Source organism: Dasypus novemcinctus, chromosome 10 (genome assembly GCF_030445035.2).
Source record: "Dasypus novemcinctus isolate mDasNov1 chromosome 10, mDasNov1.1.hap2, whole genome shotgun sequence".
Classification (NCBI taxonomy): domain Eukaryota; kingdom Metazoa; phylum Chordata; class Mammalia; order Cingulata; family Dasypodidae; genus Dasypus; species Dasypus novemcinctus.
This window is the reverse complement of record NC_080682.1, coordinates 86,931,666-86,944,620: the sequence shown is the minus strand read 5'-3', so window position 1 is coordinate 86,944,620 and position 12,955 is coordinate 86,931,666. Positions and strand designations below refer to the sequence as shown.

Here is a 12,955-nt window from a genome sequence, read left to right as displayed (position 1 = left end):
AGTTAAGTACAAAACTGAACTCTCTCCCTTCTTTTATTCCTTCTGAGATAAAAGAAGATAATTCTTGGTGAGAGGGACTGTGAGTTTATCTAGGCCTACCTTGCATCTATTATTTATTAAAGAGGTATCTAGATGGACTTGAGGGCACATTGTACCAACTAACATGAAATTATTTTTAGGCCAAATTGGTAAAATTCCGGATACATTGTTTATTTCCCTTGTGATATTCCCAAATTCTTAGCAAATGTTCTAGGAGTCACGTACTCTTATTTGGGCAAAAATACTAAAATAGGTACAGTGTCCCTAGAGGCCATTGTGGCAGTGATCCATTAGACTGTGAGCTCCTTGATGGCAGAGGTTGTTAGTCTCATCTCTTACTTCCTAGTATCCAGCCCAGGGCATTTAGTAAATGTCCTATCCCTAATGCCTAACATGGTACTGGGCTTGAGCAAATGCTTAGTGGAAAGCTATGGGAGTTCAACCAGATTCCACTTAGTTCCCAATTTTTAAAGATGTGGTTGTTATTTTAAAGAAAGTACTTTTTCTAGGAGTCAAGGAAGATTACTAGATAACTGGTAGGTATACTCATGCCAAGAAAATACAGGAAAAGGGGTAAAGAGACAAGTGCTGAGTAGTACTTTATTCAACAAATGTTTTGAGTATCTTCTATATGTCATTTAAAATGTACTTATCAGAAAGAGCCAGGTGACAGTGATTTAAAGGATATGCTGGAGTACAGGTAAACAAATAGGCCTCTTGGAAGCATGATGCTCAGACTAGGGAAGTTACAGTGAAATGACACTGGAATTGTTTTGTCACTGATGCTCATGTCTACTTGCCAGACTTATAAACCTGTTTTTGTTCTTACTTATTATCTCAATCAATGTGTTCCACTCTCAAGGTCCGGCCTAAGATAAGATTTCTTCTTTCTGTACTAATCTCTGGCAATAACTGTCAGGCCCTGCCATCGAGTGTTCAGATAGGGATGACTGCCACTCTAGTTGATCAAGCCTCTTGGGCTGAGGAATAGGCAGCCAGACTGACCTCACAGTAAATAGTAGACAGGAACTCCCTGCTTCTCACATGCCTGGGCCAGATTTCTCTTTTCTGAGTCCCAGAGAGGCTGAGATTTGACAATAAAAACTTCCAGCAAAGTCCCAGCAGGTTCCTAATCCTCCTCCCACTTCAATCCTCTCCCTCACCTCTCCCTGCACCCTCAGAGGAAAGAGCTCATCCTGGAGTTCAACATTCTCTGGATGCCCCCACCCCTTCAGGTGGGGTGGTGATACATCTGAGTTCCTTTCCTCCCAAGACAATTCAGGGCTTGAGGAAGGAAATGAAGGTAATGTGTGATTGCGCCTAGAAAAAGGAATGTAGTATACCCAGAAGATTCCAGGGTTTACTTCCAGATATTCATTCCCCTACCGATCGGGAAGTAAAAAGTCTGTCTTTATGAAATCTCAGGGACCCAGTCTCTCTGCTAACAGGGCCAGTTTGGAGTCATGGGATATATGCTCCATCTAAACTGGCATTTAAGAAAAACAACCGTGCTAACAAACACAACCCAGATCTAAGAGCCAGAAACATAAGCCGTGAATTTACTATTCCTGATAGACAGCATTTGGATAGTTCTCATTCTCCAGAAATCCCAGGGGAAGAAAATAACATCACTTTACATATATTCATATAAAGAATTTTATCTGTTTTTCAAAGAGAGGGCCATCTGGCTCCCAGAAGTTTCTGGGTCCCATTAAGAGTGTCCATTTTACAACCCTAGCTTCAGGTTTTTTCAGATATTAAGAGAGCTCCAAGCGCCTGTAATCATGAGCACCTACAGGGCCACAGACCCTTCTGCTCCAGTTACATCTCTGGTGCTTGAACTGTGGGGGGCGCTGTGGATGGTTTCCTGGTCCCGGCTGAGGTCTTGTCTGAGGTCTTGTCGCAGCCCCTTCAGCAGCTGGTTTAAGAGTGTAAGGTTGCTGTCTCTGCGAGGCAGCGGTAGAGGTGGGAGGCAGTTCCCTTTATACTCGATCACTGCCATCTTGGCCCGATCCTGTTCACTCCGATTTGGAATTTGCAGCATTCTCGTGTAGCCCCCATTCTGATTTTGGTACCGTGGGGCCAGCACTTTAAACAGTTTTGGGATCAAGTCCTTCTCCTAGAGAAGAGAGTTGTCAATGAGAGAGCATAGTCAAACACTATTGTAGAGGCATCTTAACTTTAAACCACTCTCAAAGGTGGGGTCCAAACCCACATACATAGACCTTCCCTGGACCCCTATCTGGAAATGTCAAAGTTACACAGAGGGCCCAGTTACATAGCTTAATCATATATTTCTAATTTAGTTCACAGTTGTCCAGAAATGAATGCCCTGGCTTAACTCTGCCGGTCCCTCCTTCCCCCCCCCCTTGGAATAACGAATGCGATTTCCTAGGTAGATAGAATGCACTCACCGTGAGCCAGAAGTCAGCCATGCGCATGGCTCGTTCGTTGGTATCTCCCAGCTTCCCATAGTCGATGAGCTGTAAATACACAACGTTATTGAAGCAACCCGAGCAACAAACGAGACACCAACCTCATTCCTCTAATGCTCCACCGCAACTCATTCATTCCACTAGCAAAGTATCTCCCGTAATTCAACCTACCCTTACCCTGCAGCCCTAACCCGTCTTCCATTTGAGGCATCAGAGACATGGACTTGATTCAGGGTACCAGGGCAGGGCTTACCAGGGCAGTCCCCCTCCCTCTCCAGATCCAGCCGGACTCCGCCCCTCTCGAGCCCGCCTAGCGCCATGCCCCGCCCTCACCTTCTCTGCATAGCCCCTCATCTCGTCCACCCGCGCCCACGGAGCTTCGATGCGTTCATGTCGCACCAGGCCAGTAAGCAAGTTCCGCAGCAGGTGGATGCGTGACTCTGGCCCCAAGCCCATGCGGCGGAATACCCGGCCATGGGAGATGGCAGCGGCGACCACCGAAAGCCGCATGTTCCCAGCTTTTGCCCCGCCCCTTCGAGGCCGGAAGTGAAACTCGAAGGGAGGCGGGGCGGAGAGGCGAATTTCAATTAGCGCATGTGCCGCACCTACTGCGTGATGGACGTGTTTGCGCATGCGTATCAGAGCCTGCCTCCCTGGCAAACTGGCTGAGGGCGGAGAAAAGGTGTTCATCTTTTCCAGTGGGGATGAGTGCGCTGGGCGGGCTTCTGGGTTTCTGTAGTGCTGCGTCAGCCGTCTTGAAAATTTAAGGCGACGAGAAGCTCCGCCGCGGAGGCTTCTGGGAAAGTGAGTATCTGAGGAAAAAGGCCTCAGGACGGGGGCAGGTCATGTCTTTGCACCATCCTAGCTTGCGTTGAGCAGTTGAGAAAAGGGGTGCCAGACATCCTGAATGCATTTTTTAAAACAGTATTTTTAGTAATGAAATGAAACCAATAGTGATGACTTGAAAAGATGTCATCCCAGTTGAAAGAAAAATTGCACCACTAAAAGGAAAACTTATGTATTGATACTTTAAAATTAAATCAATGTATTTCTTTAAAAAAGTGAAAAAACTTATACGTACATATATATGTGTTAAACTAGTGAACAGTCACTTTTTTTTGTTTTCAAGCCTTACGTCTGCAAATTGCAATGGCAGTTTGCTCCTCTTCACATACTCCTGTAGACAGTATAGATTTGCCACTCCTACTTTGCTCACAGGTGAATTTTAAAAACGGCAGACACCAAATAGTTAGAAAAATCCCTAAATATATGAATATCCTGGCAGAGATTCATACAAATCACATTTCAGATAAATTCTTAAAATTACAATATGCTCCGTGTCTTATTTCTTTTGGATCAGTTCTTGAAGCTTTCAACTGTCCCCCTAATTAAAAATTTTCCACTAAAATATCTTCACTAGAAAATTCATCATAAATTTATTTTGGTAAACATTTAATTTTCTTCTGCAAAAATCATAGAAAATGCTTGAATGATAATGAACATTGACATTGGCATTTGACCAACTGCTTTAGAAGGCATGCCCAGTTCTTGGTAAAAATGATTGCTGAATCAAGCGTTATCAGTTTCATTTCTTCTGACACTGTAAGACCATCATCCCAACCTTTAGAGGAATTTTTGTCTATGCCTCCTGCTGAGAGAAGGGAACTAGGCTTGCCTCCACTCCTGCAGAGAGCCCCTGAATACCTGCATACTGTTTCTGAAGCCTGTGTGAAGCAGTGGCCAGGGAGCCCGAACAGAGAGCTGAGCAAGTGTTCAATCTGGGATTTACTGGTGATGATGGCAAGCAATTGCTGATTGTCCCTAAGCCAACTTCCAGTTCTATTCTGAGAACCCTGACTGTCTAGGTAGAATATAGAGACTGGATCTTCCTTGATCTATTTTTACCTTCAGGTCAGGATCTTAACACCTCCTGAATTCAGAGTTTTTGGAGGGATTGGATGAAGGCAGACCCTGTCACCAGGATGTCTGGTGGAATGGCTCAATTAAAATGAATTTTTCATGATTAGAGTTGCTAGGATATTGAAAATAACAACAAATCAAAACACATCCCCAAATGGAAAGAAGAAACCTTGAAAGTAGTTGAATTTAGGAAAATTAATTCCTGATCTATATGGGACAATAGTCGAGGTCTTCAGCTCTGTAGAGGGATAGAAATCAGCTTAACCTGTGATGGTGAGTTTCACTCTGGAAAGGGTGGCTACTGCTTCCAACTTGGCTTCCCTCTTGTAGTGTTCTTTCCCCACCCTTCTTCATTTCCTTGTATTATTAGACTATAAAGTCTGCCTGCTGCTGAAATTAACAAGTCCTTCAAGGTCAGGGAAGGACTCTGGCTCATGTATCCTATCTTCTCTCCCTTCTTTTGCACCCCACAAGCTCATACTGCATTTTTCTGTTTAGAAGTCTATCATTACAAGTTTGTAAAAAAATCTTTTAAAAAACTTTGATGTATTTGCATGTCCCTTGACAGTTTCACCTCTACTTAAGACAATTGTTTATCCTTCTTTTCTTTTATTTGATTGATATTACTGGAAGTTTACTGCGAGGCTAGTCACATTGCTTGCTAACTAGCTTTTGTCTCACCTCAACACCAATATCTCACTAATACAAATGTACCTAAGCATGGCACATTCCTTTCTCTTTGACCTGTCACTTCTGGGTCCAAGTTATTAAAAATATTTCTCCAGTTTGATTCTCCTTTCTGTGAGCCAGAATCCAGACATGTCACTGACTGTACTATTTGCAAAGCATCAGATTTGCTTTTGCTTTAGGTCCTTTCTCTCACCCTAGCTGACATGTTTCTGCACCACTGAGAATTTTTTATTTCCTCAATTCCCTATTTACCTATATTAAAAACCCTTGAACCAGATACAAGTTAGACAATAGACAATGGCTATAAGCTGAGGAGACTGTAGTTTTAAACTGGATCCATTTGGAAGGAGCCTTGCTGATCATCCAGTCCAGGGATTCTTCTATGTCTTAGAATCCTGTTATTCTGAGAATAATGTTTTAAATACGTAAAATAAGAATTATTAAGGAAAACAATTATATTGAAATTGAATTTTTAAAAATCCTCCAAATTGGTGACTTGAATAATGTGTGCTTTTTGTACTAATTGCATTAAATAGCAACATCTAGTGGTGGGTTTAATAAATACTATAATTTTTTGAAGTAGTAATAAATATAGATGATATTCTTAAGTATTTGCAGCAACTGTGATATGAAAATGATATGTGATATGAAAATGTCTGTACTGGTGAAATGCACTACTGTGGTTTGTTGCCTGCATATGTAATTGAAGGAAATGCTGAATTTCACTTGCAAGTTAGTGAAAATAAAGGCATGATTTTTTTCCCATACAAATTAATGGGCCCTTGAATTTATTCATTGACCTCTTGGGTGCCTATGACCTCTAGGTTATGAGCACCTGATTCATTGTGCAGGTGAGGTATGCAGTGAGAAAGCAGCTGTGAAAAAAGTGGAAAGAGCTCTTTTCCTGGTAAGAGAAGAACATTTGAATTAGAGTGCAGTGCAGTCATGAGTATTAAGTCAGTACTTCTCCCGTCCCCTGGTTTATTTCAGTGGTCCCCTAAGTACATGTTGAAAGTCTCTATGCCCTGAAACACTGAACACTGGACTAAACATGGGGGATTCAGTGAACAAGTACTCTTGTAAAGTGTATAATCTTAGTGAGGTGTGAAACATTAAATACATAGATGTATATTTATATGCTTTGAAAGTGACAGTATAGGTTTTTGTGGAAAACTATAAAATGGTTTTCTCCATTTTATAATGGAGAAAATATAACCTTGTTTAGTAGGTCAGGGAAGTCTTTTCTGAGGAAAGATGTCTTATCTGGAACCTGAAGGATAAGTAGGATATAACTGGGTCAAAAAGTAGGGGAAGAGTGTTCTTAGTGAAAGAAATGGTTTGTTTGAAGGCCCAGAAAGAAAGAAAGGGGGAAAAAGCTTTGGGGCATTTCTAGAATGGAGAAAAGTTCATTGTGAAAAGGAAAGCGTAAGAGAAAAGTGTTGAGGCTGTGGAATGAAGCATGTGACAGATTGGGCATGGCTATATAAACCCATGCACAAACTTAATAATTTTGGGCTCTATATTAAAAGGCAGTAGAAAGCCACTCTATTGATTAGGTTTTCATTTTGAATAGATCTCTTGGGCTTCAGCTGTGGCTAATGGATGGAGAGAGCAAGAGGCAGGGGGGAACCCAGGTAAGAAGCTCTTTTGGTAGTGTAGGTGAAAGGTGGTGAATTGGCAGAGATATCAGACAGGAGTGGGGTTTCATTTATTAATTTGAGTACTTTTATTTTTTTCAGATTTTTAAAATTTGCTTTATTTTTCTTTATTTATCCCCTCCATTCCCCCAGATGATTTACTCATCTGTCTGCTTGTTGTTTGCCCGCCTTCTCCAGGAGGCACCGGGAACCAAACCCACATGGGAGGTGAGTGCCCAACAGCCTGAGCCACTTCAGGGTCTCAACAGGAAACAAGGCACAATCAGGTTATGTATGATGTGGTCTGAATTTAGAGAAACCAACAAGGATAGTATAGGATATTGGGACTAGAAATACCTTTATTTTTTTTTTTTTTTTTTTTTTTTTTTTTTTTTTTCTATACATAGTGATGTTTATTATGGAGGGAATGATACACAGGAATGGAGGTGGCTGAATCAGTAACCAGATCTCACTCTTCTTTCTTCTTTTCATCATTCGCTACTACTGCCCAGTGACTGAACCCAAACAGAAGCTAGAGGCAGTCGAGCCCAGTTTCAGGGCACAGAACACGACAGAGAAAGATGGTGAGTATATCTTTAGAGGCAAAGAAAATATCCAGCACAAGCAATGAAAAAACAAAGTCCCTAGATACATAGGCTTCTATTCTAAGAAAGCCATCTTATACTGAGGTATGCATACACCTAGGGGTACACAAAGACTTCCTAGGAGAGACAATTGCATGGATAATTCTTAGGTAATTTTTTCCAGGTCTTCAACTACCTTATGCATTTTTTCTAAAATTGATCTGCCTAAAAATGTATCTAGTAGAAATAAAATTTTCTACCCTTCTACCCTTTCACATTGACCCCTCTCTCAATTTAAAAAAGAAAGCTCGGGATAAGTGGCTGTGGCTCAATCAGATGGGGTCTCATCTACCATATGGGAGGTTCGTGTGCCAGGACCTCCTTGTGAAGGCAGGCTCGCCCGAACACTGCGGAGAGCCACCTGCCCACAAGCGCTGTAGAGAGCTGACTCAGCAAGGTGATGCAGCAAAAAAAAAAAAAAAAAATACAGAAGAGCATGCAGCGAATGAACACCGAGAGCAGACAACAAGCAAGGGGCGGGTGGGGGGGTGGAATAAATGAAAAAACTCAACTCAGGGAAGCCAGCTTCCCACATACAAGGTCCCAGGTTCAATCCTCAGCCCTGGTACCTCAAAAATAAATAAATAAATAAATAAAAGTCATTCCCTTGTCCATTCTGAATCTATTATATACATTGTCCCCCAACGAGTCAAGGAAAGCAACAAATCAGAAAATCAAAATACTAGTGTCCATGATTTTGAGGCTTATACAGATTTCTGTTAAGGGTAAAATGTGGCCTTCAAAGCAGTATTTTGGGCCCATGATAGAGTCTTATTTTTGTTTGCAAATTTTTGATGAATAATTCTTAACATTTTTATTGAAAATGTATCTTAGAAAAATGAATGGCACAGTTTTTTTTAATTGGTTCGTGTGTTCCTAGATAAATAATACCCAATGCTAAAATGAGATTGGGTTTGATTGATATTAACAGTAAAATAAAAGAAGGTATTGCACCATTCAGAGGTGCTGAGCTTAAAAACCTACATTAATTATTATTGTTTATGGCATTATCTACAATAAGATTAACAGTATAGTCAAGTAAAGCTAAGATAGAGTGCATGACATCAAACCCATCTATATTTCTTCTTGAATAAGCCTTTAAAAAGAGGGAAAAGAGAATTGGAGAAGTACATATCATATCATCTTATCATTATTCTTTCCTATTTTCTATCCCTGTTTCTGCTGTCTTTGAATTTGGAAACTTAGGAGGAAATTTGAACTTGCATCCCTAGACTTCTTACTTTTTTAGGAGGTAGCAGGGATTGAACCCAGGACTTTGTGCATGGGAGGCAGGCACTCAAACCACTGCGCTTCACTCTCTCCCATCCTTCTTTGTTATCCTCCCTTCTCTCTTTAGGAGAATGCTCCCCACACAGGAAAGTTTCCAGTAAATACTCCCATTCAGCAAACTTTCACTGAAGGTGCAGTAAGTGTGATATAAGTGGAAATATAAAGAAAAGGTTGGTGCTGGCTTGCATGCAGGTGGCAGAAAAATAGAGAAATAGACATTTAAATGAATGGTGAGTATAAGTACTATAATTGAAGAAAAAGGAGCTAAGACTAACATGTATACTGACTCTTTTTAGGCACGTGTCTTTGAAGTCTTCCCTGACCTCCAATCAGTTATATTTTCTTTAGCCTTGTAGCAACATTTCCACCTTGCATTTCCATGCCACTTATCCCATTTCTTTTTTTTTTTCCTTTCCTGCCCCCTCCCCTGCCCTGCTATTTTGTTGTTGTTGTTGTTGTTGCCTGTGTCTTTTTGCTGTGTGATCTTCTGTATCTGTTTCTCTTTTTGTCTTGTCTTCTCATCTTTCTCCTCTAGGATTCAGCGGGATTTGATCCTGGGGACCTCTGAAGGATCCCAGTATCACTAACAAATAACAAATTTTAAAATGTGAGATTATTTTTTTAAATAAAAGTTCGTTGATGAGGGTGTGAAGATACTGACAAAGTCAAATAATTATTAGATACTACAGTATCTAACAATTAAAAATCACTTACCCTATGACTAAGCAATTCCCCTTAAATGAAAATGAATCTTCAGATGTATCCATAATTTCAGCATTTTAATTTTTGTAATAACAAAAAACAGGAGATAATCCTAAATTACCATCAGTAGCTGGTTCAGTAAGATACTATTTACCTGTTAAGTGAATGAATAGAATGAAGCAGCTGTATATGTGTTGATAACGAAAGATCTCCAAGATAATTTAAGTGAATGAAAGTGGGAGGGGTTCTTGTTCTGTTTGGATCCTCCAAGTAGCAGGCACCAAGACAGGACTGACATGTAAGAGATGTACTGGGTGAAATGCCAATGAGGAATAAAGGGAGATAGAGTAGTAGTAGGCAAGGAAAGCCTTCAGAACATAATGTGGGTCTAACACCTGAGAAAGGCAGAAGGAAGGAAGAATTGGGTAAGAAACTTTAAGATCTTTACTACATTTCTGAGAAAGTTTCAGCCAGACTTATAGGGAAATCTTACAGCAAAGATTTCCACTTGCAGGAGTCCGGTCATGGGCAGGATTGGACCAGCACTAGTAATCTTACAATGCTCAGTCATTGACTGGGGGAAGTCTCTGAGAGGTGTGGCCTCATTGTGAATACCAGGATGGATCCAAAGGGGTGGCAGCTGGAGGCTGTCAGTCAGCTGTGCTCCTTGAACAGTTTCTCTTGAGTGAGATCAAAGTGGTACATCTCCATGACCAGCATAGTCCACTTCTTGTGCCATTATCATCCAGTTCTCCAAACACATTTGGAGCTCCTCCATGGTGCCTGTTTGTTGTGGGAAAATAATAGGAACATGGTATGAAGTTGAAACGTTTCCATAACGCAGACCAAAAGTGCAGGCTTAGGAACACTGGGCCTTGATTAGATGGAACACTATCTGGTCACCATGAAAAAATGTTTGCGTGATGATGTGTTTGAACTTGGTATGACCTGTTCCTTATTATTGTAAATATTGCACCCATTCCTTATTGTAAATAACAAACAGCTGCTTGTTAGTTCCTAAATAAATACAATGTAGAAACCAGGGTCGAGGCCCTCAGCTCCAGAAACTGAGTCTCCTGGTCCTATCTTTATTTTCTTTCTTGTGTTTTTCTTTCTGTCCTTTATTTCTTAAGTTCTGTGCCACCTTCCCCTTGAACAAACCTATTGCTGAGCTGGTTCTCAGCACATGTTGGCCTCTTCTCTTCAGGAGAAAATTAGAAGAGGAATGTTAATTATATGAACTATAGCCTACATTGATGTAGTTGGTTTTGGGGATGTGACTGGTGTTTATCTTCTCCCTTCACTATTCATTCTAAATTTCTCTCACTCTCAGCAGTCGTCATGGTGGCTTACAAAGTGGTATGACCTAAACCTTTATTCCTGAAGCATCTGAGCCCTTGGTAGTTATTTCTTTCTTAGGCCAGGGTTGCCATGTCTATTCACAGTAATATTTGGGCAAGGAGTAACAAGAGGTACCCAAGTGGATCCCTAGTTTTCACACATATTTCTCCCACTTTATATCGCGTGAAAGTAGTCTTGCCTCCTGCTGATGAAAGTCCATCACCCTTGCAGAGATGGTGACTTTTCTCCTTGCCTGCCTGCTGGATACAATGAGTCCAAAGTACTACAGTAACATCTGTAATTTATAGTTCAGTGACATTCTTGCTATGTTGTATCCCTTGGCAAGAGTATCCCTTCTTTGGGGATCAGGACCTCTGTCCCTGAACAGTAAGGATGGGAAGTCTAATGTCCCAGTAGATCATTGGGAATGATGGTAAGTGGGGCCACCCCTCCTTCTAATCAAACTCATATATTATTCCTATTGTGGAAAGCACCATATGGAGGTCTCTAATTTAATATATGTAATGCATCCTGAAGGATGACACCCCCTCCTAGAATACTGCTTCCAACTGGTACTTCAGCTATGCCTTCAATAAGTCTTCCTGCACTCTATGAGGCTGGCTACTGCTTTATAGTGTGTGATATGATCAGTGGATTCCATAGGGCATTCAAGCACCTTCTTTGCTATGAAATGGGTATTCTGCTTGAATGCTAAGGTGTGTGGGATTTTATACCTCTGGTTTAGGGATTATTTAAGCCTCCAATGTTGCTAGTTAATATTGTGCAGGCAGGAAAGGCAAGCCCATACCTGGAAAAGGTATCCCTGTGAAACTGTTGGCCCTCACAGGATGGAAGGGTCTGTAACAGTTTGAACTTCTTTTTAGGTATCTCCCAAGAAAGATTATTGCAAGGATGGGTGGCATGATGGTCTGGGCTACCTGCTCATGTTTATTTATGCCCTCTGTTCCTGCTCAAATTTCATCTTGGATATACCATTTCTGCCAGTTGCAGCTGGGCTTTTCTTACTGTTTGACTTGGTGGGTCAACATAACCCACCTCATAAAAAAAAAAACCAACATAACCAGCTCATAAAGAATAGTTTTGGTCACATGATCACTTTGTGCCTCATGGTTAAGTGTTCAGTAACTACCCAGGATTAGTAACATATCAGAAGCTGTTTCTCAAAACTGCTGATGGCATGGTCTTGCTCTAGAACCCCCTGTTATGATTCTTTTATGTGGTTTGCCATAAACTAGGAATTAGCAAACTTTTACTATGAGGGGTCAGACAAATATTTTAGGCTCTGGGTCATACATTCTGTCACAACTACTCATCTCTGCTATTGTAGTGCAAAAGCAGCCATAGAAATATGTAATGGATGAATGTGGCTGTATTCTAGTAAACTCTTTTCCAAAAATGGTGGCATGCTGATTTAGTTCATGGGCCATCGTTTGCTGATGCTGACCCTTGCCATAAACTCCGAAGTGAATCTTTTGCCACCACCCATACATCCAGCATCATAGGTCTGCTGGATCATATTGTGCAACTGATCTACTTCCACCATGACCTGAACCTTCTGCAGAGTCCTTTCCTCTTCCAGATCCCATTCAAAACTCGCAGTCTCCTTGTGTACTAGTCAACCAAAGGGGTGCTGATGCAAAGTACCAGAAATCTATTGGCTTTTATAAAGGGTATTTATTTGAGGTAAAAACTTACAGTTACAAGGCCCTAAAGAAGTAACCTCAAGGTTATTTCCTTACAAGTCCAACTCTAGGTTATTTACCTACCAAACTCTCTTGCCACATGTTGAAGCATCTGTGAGGGTTTAGCCTTCCTCTTCCCTCTTGAGGCTCTGTGGGTCTAGTGTCTTCCGATCTCAGCTGTAGGCTTGCATAGGGCTTGTCTCTTCCTGGGGCTTGTTTCTTTCCAGGCTCAGCTGCTCTATTCTCTTAACATGTGTATCTTAGTCTGTGTATCTACTTCTGTGTGTCTACTTCTATATAAAAGTCTGTTTATTGGCCCACCAAGAGGGTGAGAACTCAACTCTGCACACCCTAAAGCTCTAATCTTAACATAATTTAATCAAAGACACCTCAGCTGAGTCTAATACAGTCAAAGAGTATCATGCCCAGAGGAACAGAACAGTTTACAAACATAACCAATATCTCTGTTTGGAATTCATATCAAACTACCACATCTTTTATATGGACCAAAGCAATATTCCTAGGTATGGAATGTATTGCCGCCAGAATTCAAA

The 12,955-nt window shown here is 41.1% G+C and overlaps 1 protein-coding gene and 1 long non-coding RNA gene across 4 annotated transcripts in view; one reads left to right on the top strand and one right to left on the bottom strand.

The window, feature by feature from the left end:
- Positions 1-1,681: 1,681 nt before the first annotated feature.
- LOC101438380 (large ribosomal subunit protein bL17m-like) lies at positions 1,682-3,122 on the bottom strand. Its single transcript, XM_012529724.4, has 3 exons — positions 2,808-3,122; positions 2,454-2,522; positions 1,682-2,158 (listed from the first exon to the last, which is right to left on the bottom strand). Exons 1-3 carry the CDS (start codon positions 3,105-3,107, stop codon positions 1,832-1,834), a joined length of 696 nt encoding a protein of 231 aa, XP_012385178.3. The 5' UTR covers positions 3,108-3,122; the 3' UTR covers positions 1,682-1,831.
- LOC101437656 (uncharacterized) overlaps positions 3,120-12,955 on the top strand; it is a 27,585-nt gene continuing 17,749 nt past the window's right edge. Inside the window, exons 1-5 of one of the 3 annotated variants that reach the window (XR_011649940.1) lie at positions 3,178-3,278; positions 6,658-6,718; positions 6,875-6,949; positions 7,234-7,305; positions 8,723-8,885. This is a non-coding gene — a long non-coding RNA (uncharacterized lncRNA). Of the gene's footprint in view, positions 3,279-6,657; positions 6,719-6,874; positions 6,950-7,233; positions 7,306-8,722; positions 8,886-12,955 lie in introns of all 3 variants that reach the window. The other 2 variants (XR_002798905.3, XR_011649941.1) reach the window with 2 other exon arrangements.